Source organism: Microtus ochrogaster, unplaced genomic scaffold (genome assembly GCF_000317375.1).
Source record: "Microtus ochrogaster isolate Prairie Vole_2 unplaced genomic scaffold, MicOch1.0 UNK44, whole genome shotgun sequence".
Lineage (NCBI taxonomy): Eukaryota > Metazoa > Chordata > Mammalia > Rodentia > Cricetidae > Microtus > Microtus ochrogaster.
Genome location: NW_004949142.1, coordinates 573,200 through 591,401, shown reverse-complemented (window position 1 = coordinate 591,401; position 18,202 = coordinate 573,200). Strand labels below are relative to the sequence as shown.

At 52.2% G+C, this 18,202-nt stretch overlaps 1 protein-coding gene across 7 annotated transcripts in view; it reads right to left on the bottom strand.

The window, feature by feature from the left end:
- Positions 1–4,490: 4,490 nt before the first annotated feature.
- Atp6v0a1 (ATPase H+ transporting V0 subunit a1) overlaps positions 4,491–18,202 on the bottom strand; it is a 55,398-nt gene continuing 41,686 nt past the window's right edge. For all 7 annotated transcript variants that reach the window (XM_013354426.2, XM_013354427.2, XM_013354429.2 and 4 more), the window contains 3 exons: positions 13,388–13,505; positions 12,747–12,918; positions 4,491–5,962 (listed from right to left, as the gene is read on the bottom strand). In XM_013354426.2, coding sequence (XP_013209880.1) covers positions 5,869–5,962; positions 12,747–12,918; positions 13,388–13,505 — 384 coding nt within the window. In that variant the 3' untranslated portion in view covers positions 4,491–5,868. The remainder of the gene's footprint in view (positions 5,963–12,746; positions 12,919–13,387; positions 13,506–18,202) is intronic.

Sequence of the window (18,202 nt, the reverse complement as noted above, 5' to 3'; positions counted from 1 at the left end):
CTCCTCATAGAACTCACTCTTTTTTTTTTTTTTTTCGGTTTTTCGAGACAGGGTTTCTCTGTAGCTTTGGAGCCTGTCCTGGAACTAGCTCTTGTAGACCAGGCTGGCTAAAGGCGTGTACCACCACCACCTGGCGAGAACTCACTTTTATAATAGAGCTGTGAGTACATTTGTTCCTGTCCGTGTGGGACAGGCTTTATTACTCTTTTCATTAAAGTGTGAAGCAAGCTGCCTGGGGTCTCCAGCTTGCTCTCCATCTCTCTTTTCTTTTGTCTCTAACCATCCCTCTGCTAACGCACTCTGGAATAAACAAGGATTCCTCCTGCCCTGCCAATCCACTTGCTGCCTGAAAGGCCAGCCACTACCCTAACCCCTTGCTGTGCGCAATGAGACTTCCCTGTGTGACCACCAGGGAGCAGCCTCCACCCAGCACAGGACTTGAAGGGTAGGCTGGGGGGGGGGGGTGGCGCGCTTCAGGTGGGTCATTGTTTAAATTCCGGGGCAGAGGCTGCCAGCAAGCTCTGCCCCGCCGTGAACGTCTACATCTCTCCGTGGACTGGGGAAAGCAGCCGATTCCAATTATGAAGGCAGTGATGGGATTGTCCCCATTCCTGTGAAGCTTCGTCCTGTGAAGCTGACCCGCGGCCCCTCTCTGATGAGGTTGGTTCTAGCAACTCAGGATGAGGGTATTCATTCCCTGGACAGGGGTTCAGGCTCTCAGCTGATGAATCAGAAAGGGAAAAGGACATGCCCCTGAGAAACAGGCACAATAGAGCCTGTTCGTCACCCACAATTCCTCACACATTCCAGCCCAGGACCCGGTCAGCCCATCTTCAACTGGCTAGAGGAAACCGGAAGCTTCTGGACTCAACCTAGCTAAGGATTCCTGGGTTCTGCTCTCTCCCCCATTCCCACCAGCCAGACCTGGAAAGTCTCCTACTCTATTTGGATTACATACCACGGTGGTTCGCGGGAGAAATATTAGCCATAGACTTATATATTTGAACACTTGTTCCCTGGCTAGTGGTTAGTGTCAGCATTTGGGGATGGTATAGTCTTCAGGGCAACGTTTCTCAACCTGGAGGTCAAAGGACCCTTTCACAGGAGCCGCCTAAGGCCATCGAAAGACCATATATATTTACATAACAGTAGCAAAATTACAGTTACGGAGTAGCAATGAAAACAATTTTATGATTGGGGGGGTCAGCATAACGTGAGGAGCTGTATTAAAGGGTCGCAGCGTTAGGAAGGTTGAGGAGCACTGCTTTAGGAGGTCTCTCCTCCAGTTTGCCCTCTTCACTTTCTGGTTGTGGTTAAAGATGTGATCTCTCAACTTCCTGCCCCAGGGCCTGCTGCCGTGCCTAATAACATTGTGTAGCCAAAACAAACTCTCTGAGAGTCGATTTTAGCCACGGTGTTTGATCTCAGCAACAGAAATGTAACGATACACACACCAATAAATTTACCAGGTGGAGAGATTAGTCAGACGTGATGGGGCAGGCCTGTAAGTCTTGGCCCTTGAGAGGCAGAGGGTATGGCAAGTTCAGAGCCAGGATGGTCTACATAGTGCGTTGACGGCGGCCAGGGACCACAGTAAAACATGGTCTCAAACATGCCAAAAAGGGAGGCTGAAATAAGGTGGAGACCACAGAGAAAGAGTATTGACCTCTGGCCTTGGCGTCTACCCGTGCTCATATATGTAAACATGAACAACCCCAGCCCCCAGAGAAGAGGGGCAGGTGGGGTTAAAGGTGTGTGCCACCTGGCATCACCACCCAAGCCTGTTTTCTTTTTAAAGGAGTGTATTGTAAACTGGACACAAAAGGAGAGGGGGTTCGGGTCGGGGTGCCAGTGGGCCAGCCCTGCCTGGGCAAGTGTCTGAGCAGCTCTTGTGGGTGCCAGAGTGGGGGAAGGGAGGGGATTTAGTGTCGCCTCCCGAAGGCAGTGAGTGAACGGGTCAGCACATGATTAGAAGGGTCTGAGATCCACAGCCAGGAGGACATGAGGTGGGGACGAGAGCTTGGCAGGGCTGTACAGCGCTTGCGCACCATACCTGTGCCGCCAGCCTACCCACCCCCCCCATAGAGAGATCTAAGATTTAAGGATTTGTCTGTGTGTAGTCTTGGCTATCCTGGGACTCTGTAGACCAGGCTGGCCTTGAACTCACAGAAATCCACCTGCCTCTGCCTCCCAAGTGCTGGGATTAAAGGTGTGTGCCGCTTGTGCCCGGCTTAAGTTTCATTTTAAATTTTAAACTATTTTTACTATCATTGTGTATATGATGGGGTGTAAGGGGTGGATGGTGGAGGTCAGAAGAGGACTTTGTGGGGTTCCTCCTATCCTTTCAACTTTACGTGGAGTCTGGGGATCTAACTCGGGCCATCGGGCTATTGCGGCAAGCATTTTTGCTGGCTGAGCCGTCTCGGCAGATTTTTCCATTTTTTTGACGCTGTTTCATACTCACCAGGTGGCCAAGGGTGAGGATGGCTTTCAACCTCTGCTCCTCTGCTCCAGCTCCAAGTACCAAGACTACAGGCATGTGGGGCACCCACTCTGTTTCTTTTTTAAAGAAAGGCAAGGAAAGCAAGCCTCCATCTTTACAGTCGGGTTTCTGTGGGGAGTGGTGTGCAGGCTGGACAAGCACTGAACAGCGTCCCCTAAGCCCCAGACAGTCCTTGGAAACAGTTATCTCTAAGCCTTGCCTCCTCTTGACAGTCTCGGGGCATCTGACCCTTTCCTTGGATGGCACAGCTCAGACCGGGTATCTGGCTATGATCTTTCTTCTGTCTCTCTCTGTCTCCAGGCGCTTTAATTCCGACCTTCGACACACAAAAGCACACCAAGCGTTTGAAAGCTGACATCGGTATTTTTATCTTGTCACTCGTGTGGGAGTATCATTGGCTCAGTTGAAGGTCCCTGGAGTTTTATAGTGTTAACTCTCTCATTTAGGTCTACGATCCGGTTTTAATTCATTTTTTTATGTGGTTGTTAAGACATCATCTAGCTATATGGCATGTGCTGGTTTCAAACTCAAGAGCCTTCCATTCCAGGCTCTCAAGTGCTGGGCTCACAGGCCCCAGCCCTGTGTCTGAGTTCATTTTTTATTTATTTATTTATTTATTTATTTATTTATTTATTTATTTTTTTTTTTTTTTTTTTTTGATTTTTCGAGACAGGGTTTCTTCGTAGCTTTTGGTTCCTGTCCTGGAACTAGCTCTTGTAGACCAGGCTGGCCTCGAGCTCACAGAGATCCACCTGCCTCTCTGAGTTCATTTTTGTTACGGTTAGGGAGCAATCGAAACGTGTTCCTTTGCAGATGGACACTCAGCTGTCTTAACACTAAATGAATACAAGGGCTTGTGTTGTGTTGGAAACTGGGCCTCATGTAGTCCAGGCTGGTCTTGAACTTCCAAGCCTGTATCCACCCCAAGAGTGCTGGGACTACAGGCGTAGTATCATGCCCAGTTCTCTCCTCACAGAATCATGTCAGCCTCTTTGTCTGAAATTCACTGACTGTAAATTAGGATTTAATCCTGAATTCTCAACTCTGCTATTCTAGTTAGGCCTCCATTTTGAGCCTGTAAACAGCAAGAGGTTGAGAGTTCCCTTGGGACTTTTCATTTGAAAAGTCTTCTGGAGTGGGGAGTACTCCTTCACGGGTGGGTGCCCTGCTGGTTGGGAGAGAGGTGTTTAGGCTAAAATGGGATAAGAAAATGTAATGAAGCTGGGCGGTGGTGGCACGCGCCTTTAGTCCCAGCACTAGAGAGGCAGAGGCAGGCGAATCTCATTGAGTCCAAGGCCAGCCTGGTCTACAGAGCTAGTTCCAGGACAGCCAGGACTGCTAGTTACACAATGAGAAACTCTGTCTCGAATCCCCCACCCCCCCAAAAGAGATGGAATGAACAGGATGTCCCACCTCCCCGTGCCCCTCAGAAGCAGGTGTTACATTCCTGTGCCACAAATCCTGTGTGTGTGTGTGGGGGGGGGGGCAGAGGAAGAATGTGTATGTCTCAGAAAAGGGAGGTCCCCTCCCCACCCAGCCATCTCCCTGCAGTCTGCTGCTTCTTTGGCTCATGGCTTGCCTACGTCAGCACCTCACATTCTCCAGATACCCTAAGAGTCTGCCAAGCCTCTACTTACACCAAGGCCAAAGGCACCAGGGCTTAAAATAGCTCATCCATGGTGCCCTGGAGAGCATACATGGAGAAGGTGGGGGCAGACACCCCGGCTCCCTTCTCCGCTTGGGCCGCACAGCGAAGGGAAGGGAGATAAAGGTTGCTGGAGCTCTGCAAGGCTAACTTGGTTCCCAAGAGTGGGAAGGTGCCTGGGAAACTCGAGATAAGGCGCTAATTTCACTAACTGCCTAGCCAGGGCCATGGCAACTGTGGCCTCAGATCAGGAAGAGAAGCAGAAAGGCTGGCAGGAGGAAGAGGGTGTGGGTACCAGATGGGCAAGAGGGCGGGGCTGTACTCAGAGACGGGCAGCTTTGGTGAGAGTCAGACACACTTTATTCAGCACAGGAATGTCTGTCTGGACAGAAGGCCTTGAGGGTCCCTGACAAAGAACTCTGCCTCAGGCCTCACTGTGAACAGAACAAAGGTCTTCATGTAAACTGGACACAAAAGGAGAGGGGTTCGGGACGGGGTGCCAGTGGGCCAGCCCCGCCTGGGCGAGTGTCTGGGCAGCTCTCCTGGGTGCCAGGGTGGGGGAGGGGAGGGGCCTTGTAGATTTAGTGTCGCCTCCCGAAGGCAGTGAGTGAACGGGTCAGCACATGATTAGAAGGGTCTGAGATCCACAGCCAGGAGGACATGAGGTGGGGACGAGGGCTTGGCAGGGCTGTACAGCGCTTGCGCACCACACCTGCGCCCCAGTCTACCAGTCACCCCCAGTTAGCTAATTGAAAAGGAGACTGACCTTCCCCGCCCAGGACACCACTTCTGAAAGTGGGGTCAGTGTGGGAGCTGGGGAGGGACCACCAGTGGCAGATAAGGCAGGTCTGCCGGCAGAACCAACCTTACTGACCACAGCCTCGGGACATCATGATCAGGATAGAGGAAGGGCTCGGGGATGCACCAGAAGAGTGCCAATTTTAACTTCTGCCCTGGGATGGAGTATAGGGTGAGGCCCCTTCGTGCAGACTGGGTAGAGGGTAATCTCAGATCGGGAAGCCCTGTGAGACCATCCCCTTCCCAAGGATGCTATGCTGGGCCAACAGGGCTGGGAGAGGAAGCTCTTTAGGAGGGTGGTGCTGGTCATCCTGGGATCTTTGGGGTGATAAGGAGAAGCTACCCATCATGGCCCATGTGGGGCTAGCTGAAGTCCCTATCAATACTAACCGGAGAGCGGAGGGCAAAGGGTGACAAGAGCATCTTCCTGAATGTCCCGGCTAACCTGGAGAGGGATATGTTCCATAAACCATGTCCCCTACCAGAAGGGAACCTGTTTTGACCCTCCTCCATGGTGTGACCAAGCACTATGGCTTGGAGAGGGACCCCCTTCCATTCTGAGGGCCCTGTGCCCCCATGTGGCTATGCAGGTTGGCTCACCAGTAGGGAGTAGAACAGGGCTGTCTGTCTGGAGACCAGGAGGCCGAGACTGGTGCCCGGGATGGATGGGCATCAGGCACAGCCATCTGACTCTCACTAGGAAATCTGTACGTTACACAAGGCTTGGGGTGGAGAGACCTGGGGAAGGCCAGCACCTATCTAAAAGACTCACAGCTGGGGCAGGGGTTGCAGGGGTTACACAAATGCCCTGGTTTCCAGGGATCACAACCAACAGGCAAAAGGAACACCGACCATCCCTGTGGAGGGAAGGGGGCGGGGGGGGGGGGGGGACACTGTTCTGGGCATGCGCCCTGCCGGGGACTCACTCATCGAACTTCCCCTCCCGGATATGCTCAAAGGAGAAGGGGAGGAACTTGAAACCGGCCCCGGAGTAGAATTTATTCTGGAATTCCACCCTGGAAAAAAGAAGAGTAAAGTCACCATTTCGCTGAGAAAATAAGATAGGGCTAAGTGTAGTAGTGTAGGCTTCTTCCCAGCACCGGGAGACAAGGCAGGCCGATCATAGTGAGACCCCGTTCAAAAATCAAATCAAATCAAGTGGTTAAATGGCCCGGTGGTTAAGGGCACCTGGTGTTCTTGCAGAAGACCTGAATTTGGTTCCCAGCATACGCGTGGCTGCTCACAACTGCCAGGAACTCCAGCTCCTGGAGACACCCTCCTCTAGCCTCTACACCCTCATTCAGACACATGGATAAAAATATTTAAATAATAATAAAGATGAGTGCTTCACCATGCTGCCCAGGCTGGCCCTGAACTCTTGCTCCAGTTCCCACAATAGCTGGGACTACCAGGAATGCCATGGCGCCTGGGCCAGGGAGACCCTTTTCAGATGTCTATGCTACTTTCCCTCCAGAGGACAACTCTGTGGAGATGATTCTCTCACTCCACCTCCTCTTGTGCTGGACAGTTTTATGAGTTCGAGACCAGCCTGGTCTACAGAGCTAGTTCCAGAACAGGCTCCAAAGTCACAGAGAAACCCTGTCTCGAGAAAAAAAAAAAAAAAAAAAAAAAAGAAGAAGCCCTAACTAAGACACGCCCTTGTGTGGGTTCTGGGAATTGAACTCAGGTAGGTGACGAACTTTTCAGGTAAGCACTGTTACCCACTGAGCCTCTAAATGACCTACGCTATTTTTTTGTTTTTTTTTTTCGAGACAGGGTTTCTCTGTGGTTTTGGAGCCTGTCCTGGAACTAGCTCTTGTAGACCAGGCTGGTCTCGAACTCGCAGAGATCCGCCTGCCTCTGCCTCCCGAGTGCTGGGATTAAAGGCGTGCGCTACCACCGCCTGGCTACCTACGCTATTTTTTAAATTAAAAATAACATTTAAAATGTATTATGAAGGGAGGTCAGAGGTCTACTTTGTGGAATCAGCCCTCCTCTTCTACTTTTCCATGTGTTCCTGAGGTCAAACTCAGGTCGCCAGGCTTGCGCGGCAACGCCTTCACCACCGCAACGCCTTCACCACCGGGCCAGCTTGCCAGCTCCTCGGGAGAGGCTGTCAGAGCCCAGGGCCACCCTCACGAAACCACCGCACAGGATCCCCGACAAGTCTCTGTCTTCACATCTCATTCCCACTTGGTCCTGCTGGGTGCGTTTGTGCTAAATGTGTAACAGCACAGACAGCGCAGTGTGACAGCCACAAGCTAAGGAAGAAGAAAGCCCTGAACCGCTTCAGCCACCAGAGGAAAGCCCCCAGGAGTACTTCTCCTTCTGGGTAAACACGACTGCCCCCCCCCCCCCCCCGCCCCAAGAAGGGAGACTTGGGAGTGAATGCTGAAAGCGGTCAGTTCAGAAGAGGAAACTCTCAGGAAAGAGGGGGAGGCTTGGGAGGGGGGCGTTCTCGAAGCAAAAACATTCTCCAGCCACAAAAACATCTGAGAAAGAATTCTTCTCTGGAGGCTGAAAGGAAAAACAGGGCCTTAACTCCCTTCCCAGGCAGATGGGCGGCTATCCCTGCTGGTCTCTTTGGGGTCCTTTTCCAGCTCAGAGGGGCAGGAAGAAGTTGGGAGCAGGGCTGCCTGACTGTTTCCTCCCGCATACTCCCCTGGCTGGCAGCCCAGCAACCAAACCACCACCAAATATGGGCAGAAACACGCAGGCCTGATTCAGAGGAAGCCAAGCTGCCCTGGAGCATAGTTTCCAGGAGGCACCCTGTGACCCTTGCAAGAACAGGCGGGATGGGACTGTGGTGGGCTCCAGGGGACAGGTGACAGAAACGTCAAGGCCTGGAGAGGAATCTAGCTCCTCGGTGCACCCTTCAGCTACACGCAGGGCTTCTATCACTCAACCAGAGAACCGTGGGTGGGGGCTAGTGGTACCGAGTCCCAGGGGCTCCTTCGGTTCTGGTGTGGGCTTGAGGATACAGTGGCAGAGCTATGGGCTGTACCTATTAGGAGGAGTGGGAAGAACCTGCCGTGCAGAAGCAATCATATGGCGCTTTCTCTGCCACCCTCACAGTCTGCCGGGGCAGGGCTCAGGCCCCAAGGCCTCCCAGGGAAAATGGACCCCAGCAAATTAGCTGCAGGATTCCAGGGCCCAAATTCACCCTCCACCCCAGTGCCAGCTTCTAAGAAGTCTCTCTGCAAGTTCCAGGCAGAGCTGGGGGTGTGGGAAGGGTAGGGGGTGGTTAGGCTCCTGCTCTAGCTCCCTTCCCTTGGGTCTGGAGGGTTCATGTTGGTTAGGCCTCATTCACGTATATCAAGGGTATTCCTGAAAAACCGAACAAAAGGTGTACAGCCATGCTCTTTATCCTATACCATGTAGCCCAGGATTGCCCTCAAGGGGTTCCAGCTCACGTCTCCAGCTCTAAGGATGCATTCCAAATGACTCCCTGGCTGGCCAATCACACAGACAGACTATTCTAATTTCCAACAGGACAATGGAGCCTAAGTTTTGTGTGGACGGCTACAGTCACCAACCTGCTCGTCTCATGTCTGCAGTTCTGGTGCGTGGACTGACAGACAAGGTCCCTCTGGTGCGCCACCATCTTGGGTTTATCCTGAGGTCAGTCCTACTTTACCTCTCACCCCGAGAGTCCTCACCTCAAGCGCCCAGTACAGAGATGGAAAACAACTCCCCCTGGCTGCCCCACCCAGGGAAATGTGTGCTTCCTGAGTATAGACCAAAGTCACCTTGTGGGGTGAGAGGTACTGACTCCTGAGGGCTCTTCAGCTGTTTGCTTAGCCTCTGAAGTGCACCGAGAACCCAGTCTCAGGAGTGCAGACGGGCTTCTGTCATCCCAGAGTCTCAGGAGTGCAGAGGCTTGGCTTGTCACCCCTTCCAGCTCCAGTTTGCGAATGTGAGTGCTCCCGCCATGTTCCAGAGCTGGCTGGAGGAGGAAGGGGCCGTGGGGCCTTTTCCACTCTTTGGGGATGAAGAATTCTCTCTGATGGCTCGGGTATCAGGCAATGCCGTCAGCTGGGACTATCGCCCCAGGACTTCTACTCCAGCAATACTGCATTCCTCCCCCCTGCTCCCCAGGGCTGTCTCCTCAACCATCGACCCACGTGGGGACACACAGGTGTGAGCACGGACACACACAGGGCTCTAGATGAGGGATCCCCATCCCGGCTGCAGCCTTTACGCCTCATTCTGATGGCCAGTTACAGCAAGATCCCTGCTTTGTGTCTAATTATGGTGGGCATTAACACCAAGCACACCTTGCAGGGTAGGTGGGAAGACACACAACCCAGAAGACAGAAATTATGTTCTCAAATGTCACTGGCCTTATGACCTGCACAACTCCCAGACTAGTGATTTAGTTATCAAATAAATCAAAATCAAATTAAATGGTTTTCTTCTCAATTCCAAAGAAACTCAGAAGTGGTTTATCGGGGAAACACTGGGACGAAGTGAGAGGCATGAAGAAGCTTGTGTCTGGTGCCAGAAACCAGCAGCACTATCCCTGGGCCACTGTGGCAAGGACCGTCCCCACCCCTCACCAGAGTCACAAAGCTGAGCTCCCTGCAGCGCTTGGCGCACTTCTGCATTTGGCCAGTAGAGGGCACACAAGCACCAATTAAACTTTTAAGTGGTGGTGCCACCTCAACTGTGTCAAGGACTACTCACCCCTCCAAAGCCAGCATTCTGAAAGTTACATAAGGCTTCCTCCGTCTCTCCTCCTGTGCAACACTTACACTACCATACAGACAAATAAGAGAGAGACACCTCTCTCAAGCCTGTACCTAAGGGCATTCAGGTGGCAGCACACACCTCCTTTATGTCTCCCCATTCTCTATCCAGCCGGAGAAGTCTGTTCACGGGGCCCGCCACACAGGTCCTCTCTACAGGGACCCTACCTTCAGCCATTGCCTATTACGGTGTGTCAGGGCTGCGTAACAGACTCCTGGTGTGTACGTTAGTTCCCACGTTTTCACAGGAACTCTGCCTTCAGAGAGCTCAGGATTGCCTGCCAGTGAGTCAGTCTGTCTCAGAAGCCTGCCTCACAGCCTCTCCACTTCCCCATGTTCCTTTAGGAGAACAGAGGGAGACACTGTCACCTGAGGGACGAAGGCATTCACCTAGCAATAAAACATGGCTTCCCAAACTGCTTCAGCTCCTGATGGTAGCAGTGAGACCCAAGGCAGGCAACCTCCACATGCCGTGCACTCCTGCCTTGCTGACCTGCCTGATGGCTCTGACACGGCAGATTGCGCAGGAGGCAATCAAGGAGGGGCAGTCACTCTTCCCTCAAGTCCTGAGCTCGGGAGACACAGAGGAGAACAGGAAAGCATGGAGGCCAAGAGGGCAAGAAAAAGTGAGTCACCGGCGGGGCCTGGTTACGCAGACATCCCCTCACTGGAGTGGCTGCGGAAGTGTGCTGGCGAGAGCTGGCTGATAACCTGAGGGGAGGATGCCAAGCCGGAGCTGAAAGCAGGCAGCACTCCCAACCTCCCAGCTCAAGTAAACAAACCACTGGGCCCGGAGGAGCCAGGGGAGAGCCAGCTCAGAGAAAGCAGAGTTTACCACAGGCCTCCTAGGCAGCCTGGAGGAAGGGTCACAGCCACAGCCTACCCCAACATCCTTAATACCCCTTGATTCTCCCCCATAACTTAGTACAACCAACAGGAGACTCATGGGGCCAGAAGAGAAAGATGAGGGACACAGACAAGAGGCTCCAAAGGGTCAGGGCTGCACAAATCCCCTGTGGAGCTCAGAGACCTACCACCCACCACCTCATCCATGGGTTTCTGAGGCAGGGCCACTGAGTGAGTGTGGAGGGAGTGTTCGTGTAGGGCCAACTAGAGCTTCCGGAGATGCCGGGATTGACCCTTCCTTGACATGTTCCTTCTTTTTTTTTTTTAAAATAACTTATTTACTTTTTATTTTATATACATTGGTGTTTTGCCTGCAAGTATGTCTGTATGCAGGAATCAGATCCTCTGGAACAGGAGTTACAGACAGTTATGAGCTGTCATCTGGGTGCTGGGAATTGAACCTGGGTCCTCTAGAGGAGTAGTCAGGACTCTAATTGCTGAGCCATCTCTCCAGCCCCTTGACCCTTCCTTGAAAAGGAGAATGGCAACATAAAGGAGTAAATGGAGCCCCAAGGGGAGGAGGCTGAGGCAGGGCAGCCAGTGAAACATTCATACAAAAATTATTCACAGTTTATCTGAAACTCTACCTAACTGAGCATCTTGTGTTATTAGGAGCCTGTCCTGGCTGGCACTCACTCTATAGACAAGGCTGGTCTCGAACTCACAGAGATCCTCCTGCCTCTGCCTCCCGAGTGCTGGGATTAGAGGTGTGCACCACCACCTCCGGGATACAGTTGCTTATCTTGAGTGTGTGCATCTGTGCGTGCAAGTGTGGACGCCAGAGGACAACCTGCGAAAGTGTGTTCTCTCCTTCCACCACGCGCTTCCAATAAATTGAACTCAGGTCATCAGGCGTGGTAGCAAACACCTTAGCCCGCTGAGCATGTCTCTAGACTTCTCTTATAATCTTATTTGCTAAATCTGGCAACCCTCATCCGAGGTCATAGTCACAGCCCAGCCTCTAGCTCTCCTATTTCTGAGCCATTTCTTCATATAGAGCCACGAAGGGTCACACAGTCCATCAAGGAGAGCAAACATCGCACACATCCACACCCCTATACCACCTTTGGAAAAGCTGCTTTCGTGTCCTTAGCATCCTACCAAAGCAGCATTGGCACAGGGACACAGTAAAGGGACAAAGTAGGGACAAATGTGCTCTAGCAATTCCTGGTTGGGGCCAGCCCCGGGCTCTAGCCACAGGCCAGAACAAAACACAAGATCCTCGCTGTACACGGGTGTCCTAACACTTGAGAAGGTGAAGAACGGGAATCGTGAGTTTGAGGCCAGCCTAGGATATAGAGTGAGACTCTTTTTTTTTTTTTTTTTTTGGTTTTTCGAGACAGGGTTTCTCCGTAGCTTTTGGTTGCCTGTCCTGGAACTAGCTCTTGTAGACCAGGCTGGTCTCGAACTCACAGAGATCCGCCTGCCTCTGCCTCCCGAGTGCTGGGATTAAAGGCTTGCGCCACCACCGCCCGGCTATAGAGACTCTTAAAAAAGAAAACAAGCCAGGTAGCGGTGCTCACACCTTTAATCCCAACATTTGGGATGCAGAGACAGGCAGATCTCTGTGATTTCAAGGCCAGCCTGGTCTATAGCCTGGTCTACAGAGCGAGTGCCAGGACTGCCAGAGCTACACAGAGAAACCCTGCCTCAAAAAATAAAAACAAAACAAATGAAAAAAGGAAGAAAACAAAGAAAAACAAAACAAGTTCTATCCCAGAATCCCCTTCAGCTTTACAAGCATAGTCAAAGGCACCTAGGGACACAAAGCAAGGAATGGGAGCCTTTCCTGGAACCCTTGAGATGAGCGGGCTGCCTGGGGCCTTTTCCAGGGCTCAGCGCCAAGAAAGGAGGGGAGTGCAGGAGCTGACTCCCCGGAGCCCACGCCAGAGCAGGCGACTACACCTCTCATAGTTGACATCTCACCGGATGAGGGGCTGGGTAGTGGTGTCGGCTTTGAAAAGCGATTTCAGCGCTGACTTCCTCAAAAATCCTTGCTGGCCTGGCTTCTAACTGGAGAACCCCATTACCCCTCAATTAAACCAGAGAAGGGCCAGCTTCCGTTCCCTAGAGGACAGACTTCCGGTGCTCAAGTGAGAACATTGCCCACTCCCTGCTCCACCCAGCTCCACCCAGCTCCACTCACCAGTGTAACCGCAGGGCGTGGAGGAAGGCCGAGAGGCCCTCCATGATCAGCAGAATGGCCACAGTCAGGGTGGCAAAGGCGGTGAAGATGAAGAACAGCAGAAACCCTCCGGCCAGACTCCGGACATTCAGGCCTATGTGGATCACCATGGTCCAGAGTACTTCAGAGAGCTCTGCAGAAGGGGAGACACGGGGTACAGCTGAACTGAGCAAAAGGGAGGATGAGACCTTTGCATTTTGCTCTGCCACTGTTAACCTGGAGAGTTCCTTGAAAACTGTATTCTTTTTTTCTTTTTTTTTTTTTTTCTGATTTTTAAAGACAGGGTTTCTCTGCAAAACCCTGGTTGTCCTATAGACAGGCTGGGTTCAAACTCACAGATCTGCCTGCCTCTGCCTCCCAAGTTCTGGGATTACAGGCGTGCGCCACCACCACCACCCATTGAAAACCGTGTCTCTGCATTGGGGCAGCATCACTGCAAACAGCTAACCTGCACAAGAGCGGACACACCTTATCTGCACTCATTCTTGGACTCAGGAGCTGGACTGATCCCTGAAGTCTCCTGAGTTCCCGTGCTGGGGAAGCCCCCACTGATCTAAGGAGTTCCCAGAGGAGGGGGGACTGGAGAGGACACACCCACTCACGTGCATGCGCAAGGCTCAGGGCCCAGAGCCGCAGGTAGGAGGCCGTGTTGGAGATGCAGCCCAGGCAGTACTCGATGGTGTGGATGGCCTGGTGGACCATGGTGTCCGCAAAGTCAAACTGGCACAGGAGGAAACCAGAGGGGAGATCAGGCTAGGAGGGGAGCGTGCAGGAGCTGACTCCCCGGAGCCCACGCCCGGGCAGGCGACTACACCTCCCATAGTTGACATCTCACTTGAAGAGGGGCTGGTTAGCGGTGTTGACTCCGAAAAGTGATTTCTGCAATGACTTCCCCCCAAATCGTTCCTGGCCTGGTTTCTAACTAGGGCACCCTAATATCCCCTCAATACACTACACTGTTTCTTCCTTTTTACACAGAGTTTCACTATATAGTTTCAGGCTAATCTTGAACTTGGAACCCCACCTCCTTAGCCTCCTTGTGCCAGCTTTGTAGTGTGTGCCACTGCATCAGAAAAGCTTTTTCTTTTCTTTTTTAATTTTACGTGTTCTCTTTAAAAGACTTATTTTATCTTATTTTGAGACAGGGTTTCCTCTGTGTATTCATAGCTGTCCTGGAACTCACCCTGTAGACCATGCTGGCCTTGAACTCAGAAGGTCCTCTTGCCTCTGCCTTCCTAGTGCTGGGATAAAAGGTGTGCACCACCACTAGTCAGTCAGACTTAATTTATTTTTATTTTATGTGTATTAAGTGTCTTCCCTGCATGCAGATGTGTGTACCAGGTGTGTGCAATGCCCACAAAGGCCAGCGGAGGGCATCAGATCCTCTGGAATAGGAGTCTGTGAGTCTCCATGTGGGTGACAGGAATCGAACTCAGGACCTCTGGGAGAGCAGCCAGTCTCTTAACCACTGACTATCTCTCCAGCCCCCACAGCGTGTATCTTTTTATTATTATTATTATTTTTATTTTCGAGACAGGGTTTCTCTGTAGCTTTTGGTTCCTATCCTGGAACTAGCTCTTGTAGACCAGGCTGGTCTCGAACTCACAGAGATCCACCTGCCTCTGCCTCCCCAGTGCTGGGATTAAAGGCGTGCACCACCACCGCCCAGCACACAGCGTGTATCTTAATGATCTTTTCAACAAATTTTTCTGGGATCCGATCTCCTCAGTGGCATGCTGCGTCAAGAGCCATGCCTTATTACTATTTTGGAGTCCTGCTGCTGTGATTAAATACCCCGACAAAAGCAACCGAGGGGAGAAAGGTTTATCTGGCTCCCAGTTCAGGGTGCAGTCATCATGTCGGGGAAGCCAAGGCAGCAGACGCTGAAAGCTGCAGAGAGCAATGGACGCATGGCTGTTTGCCTTTCACTCAGTCTGGGACCCCAAGCCAGGGAATGGGGCACCTAATTTTGAGCTGTCTTCCCACTTCAGTTAGCCCAGCAGTGACAACCTCTCACAGGCACGGCCAGGGGCTTGTCTCACCGCTGACATGCCTTACAGTGGAACGCCTCTGCTTAGAATACGGCAAGGGCAGGCACGAAGCTACTTGCACACTGGGTCCCACAGCCTCCTTATTTACTCTTTTCAGCATTTTGAGACCAAGACAATCTCCTTCTTCTGTGACTTCTGAAATGATCACCTAGGGAAACTTTGTCAAAAGTCCACTGATTTCCACATGAAGAGCTAATCGGAAATTAATGTAGGCGTGGCTGGCATGGTGGCTCACACTGTAAGCCCAACACTGAGGAGGCTGAAGTGAGCAGTCTGAACAACACAGCGAGACCCTGGATCTGGGGGGGAGGGCCTTGGACTTCCCACAGGGCAGGGTGCCCTGCCATCTCTTAAGACTGGAGGGGGTGGGAGGAGGGGAGGAAGTGGAGATTTTTGAATTGAAAAATAATATATCTGAAACCAAACAGGTGTGCCTGGGAGCTAGAGAAGCAGCTGAGAGAGCACCTGCCGCGCGTGCCCGGGGTTCAGTCTTCAGTGCTGCATGGAAGGGGGTTGGGGAGAACTCGGGGTCTGGAAGAAGTTTTCAGAGTCCCCTTTAGGAGCAGTTTTCTGAACTTGATATAATTCTAGAAAGCTCAGGAGGAGAAACAGAATGTCTACCATAGAGCAGGCCATAGTTTTCTTTCTGATATAACTCCTCCAAGCCCCGCACAGGATCAATCGCCAGCTCCAGCTCCTGGGCTCGGCCAGCTTCCCCATCCTCATATCTGGGCCTGTCTTATGCTATAGTCTCTATAGTGTGTGAAGGGGCTGGGCTGGAAAGTCATAAGAGTGTGGCCAGTAGGAAGAGGAGGCACTTCCAGCAAGTCACCCTGGGGAAACGCTTCACTTCCAGTCACCTCTGCCTAATCCTATGAATTTCTGGACTTTTCTATAAGCCTCTTACTCTGAAAATGAGGAGCCCTTGTTATGTTATCCAGAGCTCCCTGGTTCAGCAGCGCTGTAAGAAGCCTCCCCACCCTGGCTGCAGGAACTGCCAGGAAGAAAGCCCAGAACTCAGGGAAAGCAAAACACTTTCAGTGTTTTCACATTCAACCCGATTTTCTCTCACTAAAAAAAGGAGAACCATGGGGCTGGAGAGGTGGCTCAGTGGTTAAGAGCACTGGCTGCTCTTCCAGAGAACCCAGGTTCAGTTCCCAGCACCCACATGGCAGCTCACAACTGTCTGTGACTCCAGGATCCAACACCCTCGCACAGACATACATGCAGGAAAAACATCAATAAAAATAAATTATAATTTTAAAAACGGAGAACCATGGTCAGGATAGACTACATGAGAAAAGGGTATTTTCAATAAAAGAAAAAAAAATGAAATAAAAAGGGAACCAAGTATAGCTGTGGAGACCTGTGGTCCCAGGACTTGAAAGGCAGAGGCAGGATGGTGAAGAGCTCAAGGCCATTCTTAGCTGCACAGTGAGTTCTAGGCTAGCCTAGGCAATAGGAGACACCACATGCCCATCACAGTAGAAAGGAGAGGAGGGGAAACCTTCACTTCCAAGCAATACCCCTGCTTTCTCTTTTCCTCCCTTCGCATCTCCCGAGGAATGTTTTCTCGGGGGAGATGAGAATTAAGGGAGAAATCCAGGCAAGCACTTGGAAGGGGCCCATCCTTGGCCACGGGCTGAACACAGGCATCTCTGATGTGACGGCAGTCACTCTCCAGCCTCTGCCTGGCCTCTCGTTCCTCCTCCAGAATGGCTTCTCTATAACGGTTATATCATCTCCTGGTGGCTGTACTTCGTGGTGTCTGTCACTGGGGCTGCTCCCTTTCTGCCTGAGAGTCTTCCTCCTCCTGACATTCCAAGATGTCCCGGTGTCACAGCCCCACCCCTAAGTCTGTTCTGTGGGGCTGGCACAGGCTCGCTGGGCACCTTGGGGGTGACTCTCATACAAACACCTCGTCTCTTTCCTGGTCACAGCCCCACATCCAGCCAGGGCCTTCCCTTCCAATCCCTGTGACTGACTTCTCATGCAGTCCCTTCCTGAGTCACATCACACTACAGGATGTCCGTGCCCCCAGGCCGCGCCCTGTACTCCACAGCTCCACTCAGGGTCTCCAACAGTGTCCCTGCACCTCAGCTTCACTACTCTGACGATTACTGCCACCAAAATGAAGCAACACCTCTTCTCATGAGCTCCCCAACTCCCACTCCAGCAGAGCTGAACCACTGCTGAGCACAAGCTTGGCCTACAAGTAGGCCTTCATCTTCTAATGCTGCAGATGGTGGTGGCTCGGCCCCTCCTTCTCTCTCCCTGCCTCCAGACACCCCTGCTTGGCCAGCCTCAGCTCAGGAGGAGGAACCTTCCCACACTTCTTCCTGTTTCACCCCAGCGCCTGTCAGGTACCCTTCTGTGCCCCCACAGCATCCTGGGCACACATGCACCATGCTGTCTTTCTCCAGACTGTCTCCCCACCTTGTCTGCAACATCCTTAAAGGCAAGAGCTAGTTTTCCTCTCTCTTTTTTTTTTTTTTGGTTTTTCGAGACAGGGTTTCTCTGTGGTTTTGAAGCCTGTCCTGGAACTAGCTCTGTAGACCAGGCTGGTCTCGAACTCACAGAGATCCGCCAGCCTCTGCCTCCCGAGTGCTGGGATTAAAGGCATGCGCCACCACCGCCCAGCCTCCTCTCTCCATTTTTATAGCACTCAACACAGTGCCTGACACGCGACTGCGCAGATGGGAGGGTGGGTGGGAACGAGGTGATGAGAGCAGCTGGTGAGAAGACACAGCAGGGAGAGGGGCCGCTGACCCTTGCTGAACCATTACAGCCTTCAAAGATTTCCTAGATATCAATCGTCTGGGTCTGGTTTGGATCTGGACTAAGTGTCTCCCAAGGCGAGGGCACAATTGCCCTGCCTGGAATCAAACGCGTTTACATCCAAGCAACGTGGGGAGTTACAGAAGCAGACCACGCCGCTTTCTAAGAAATGGCTTTGAGTGAAATCATCACATAAATGTCAGTTACCTAAATTTGGCCGTGGAGAAGCAATGCCAGGCAAGGACAAAAGTTATGACTGGCAGAGGCCAGGGAGAGGTAATTTCCCGAGTGTGATCAGTGGCAGGGAGGGGGAAGGCTACACCACAGCCTATCTTCGTGACTGTCCACCTCCCAGGGACATGGCTATAAATGAGGATTAAACAGCTGTATGAATGGCCCCAGATAGCTGACTAGAACATTCTGCTGCTGCTGAAGGTATTGGTACATAATGAAGGAGGCATCTGGAACGCAGTATTGTTGGAGGTGGCGATACCGGGAGAGGGCCAGGCCCCTCAGCAACGTGGAATCCCACTCATCCCCTCAACCATGCCAGGCAGCTCAGCCAACAACTATGCACAGACACCTGGT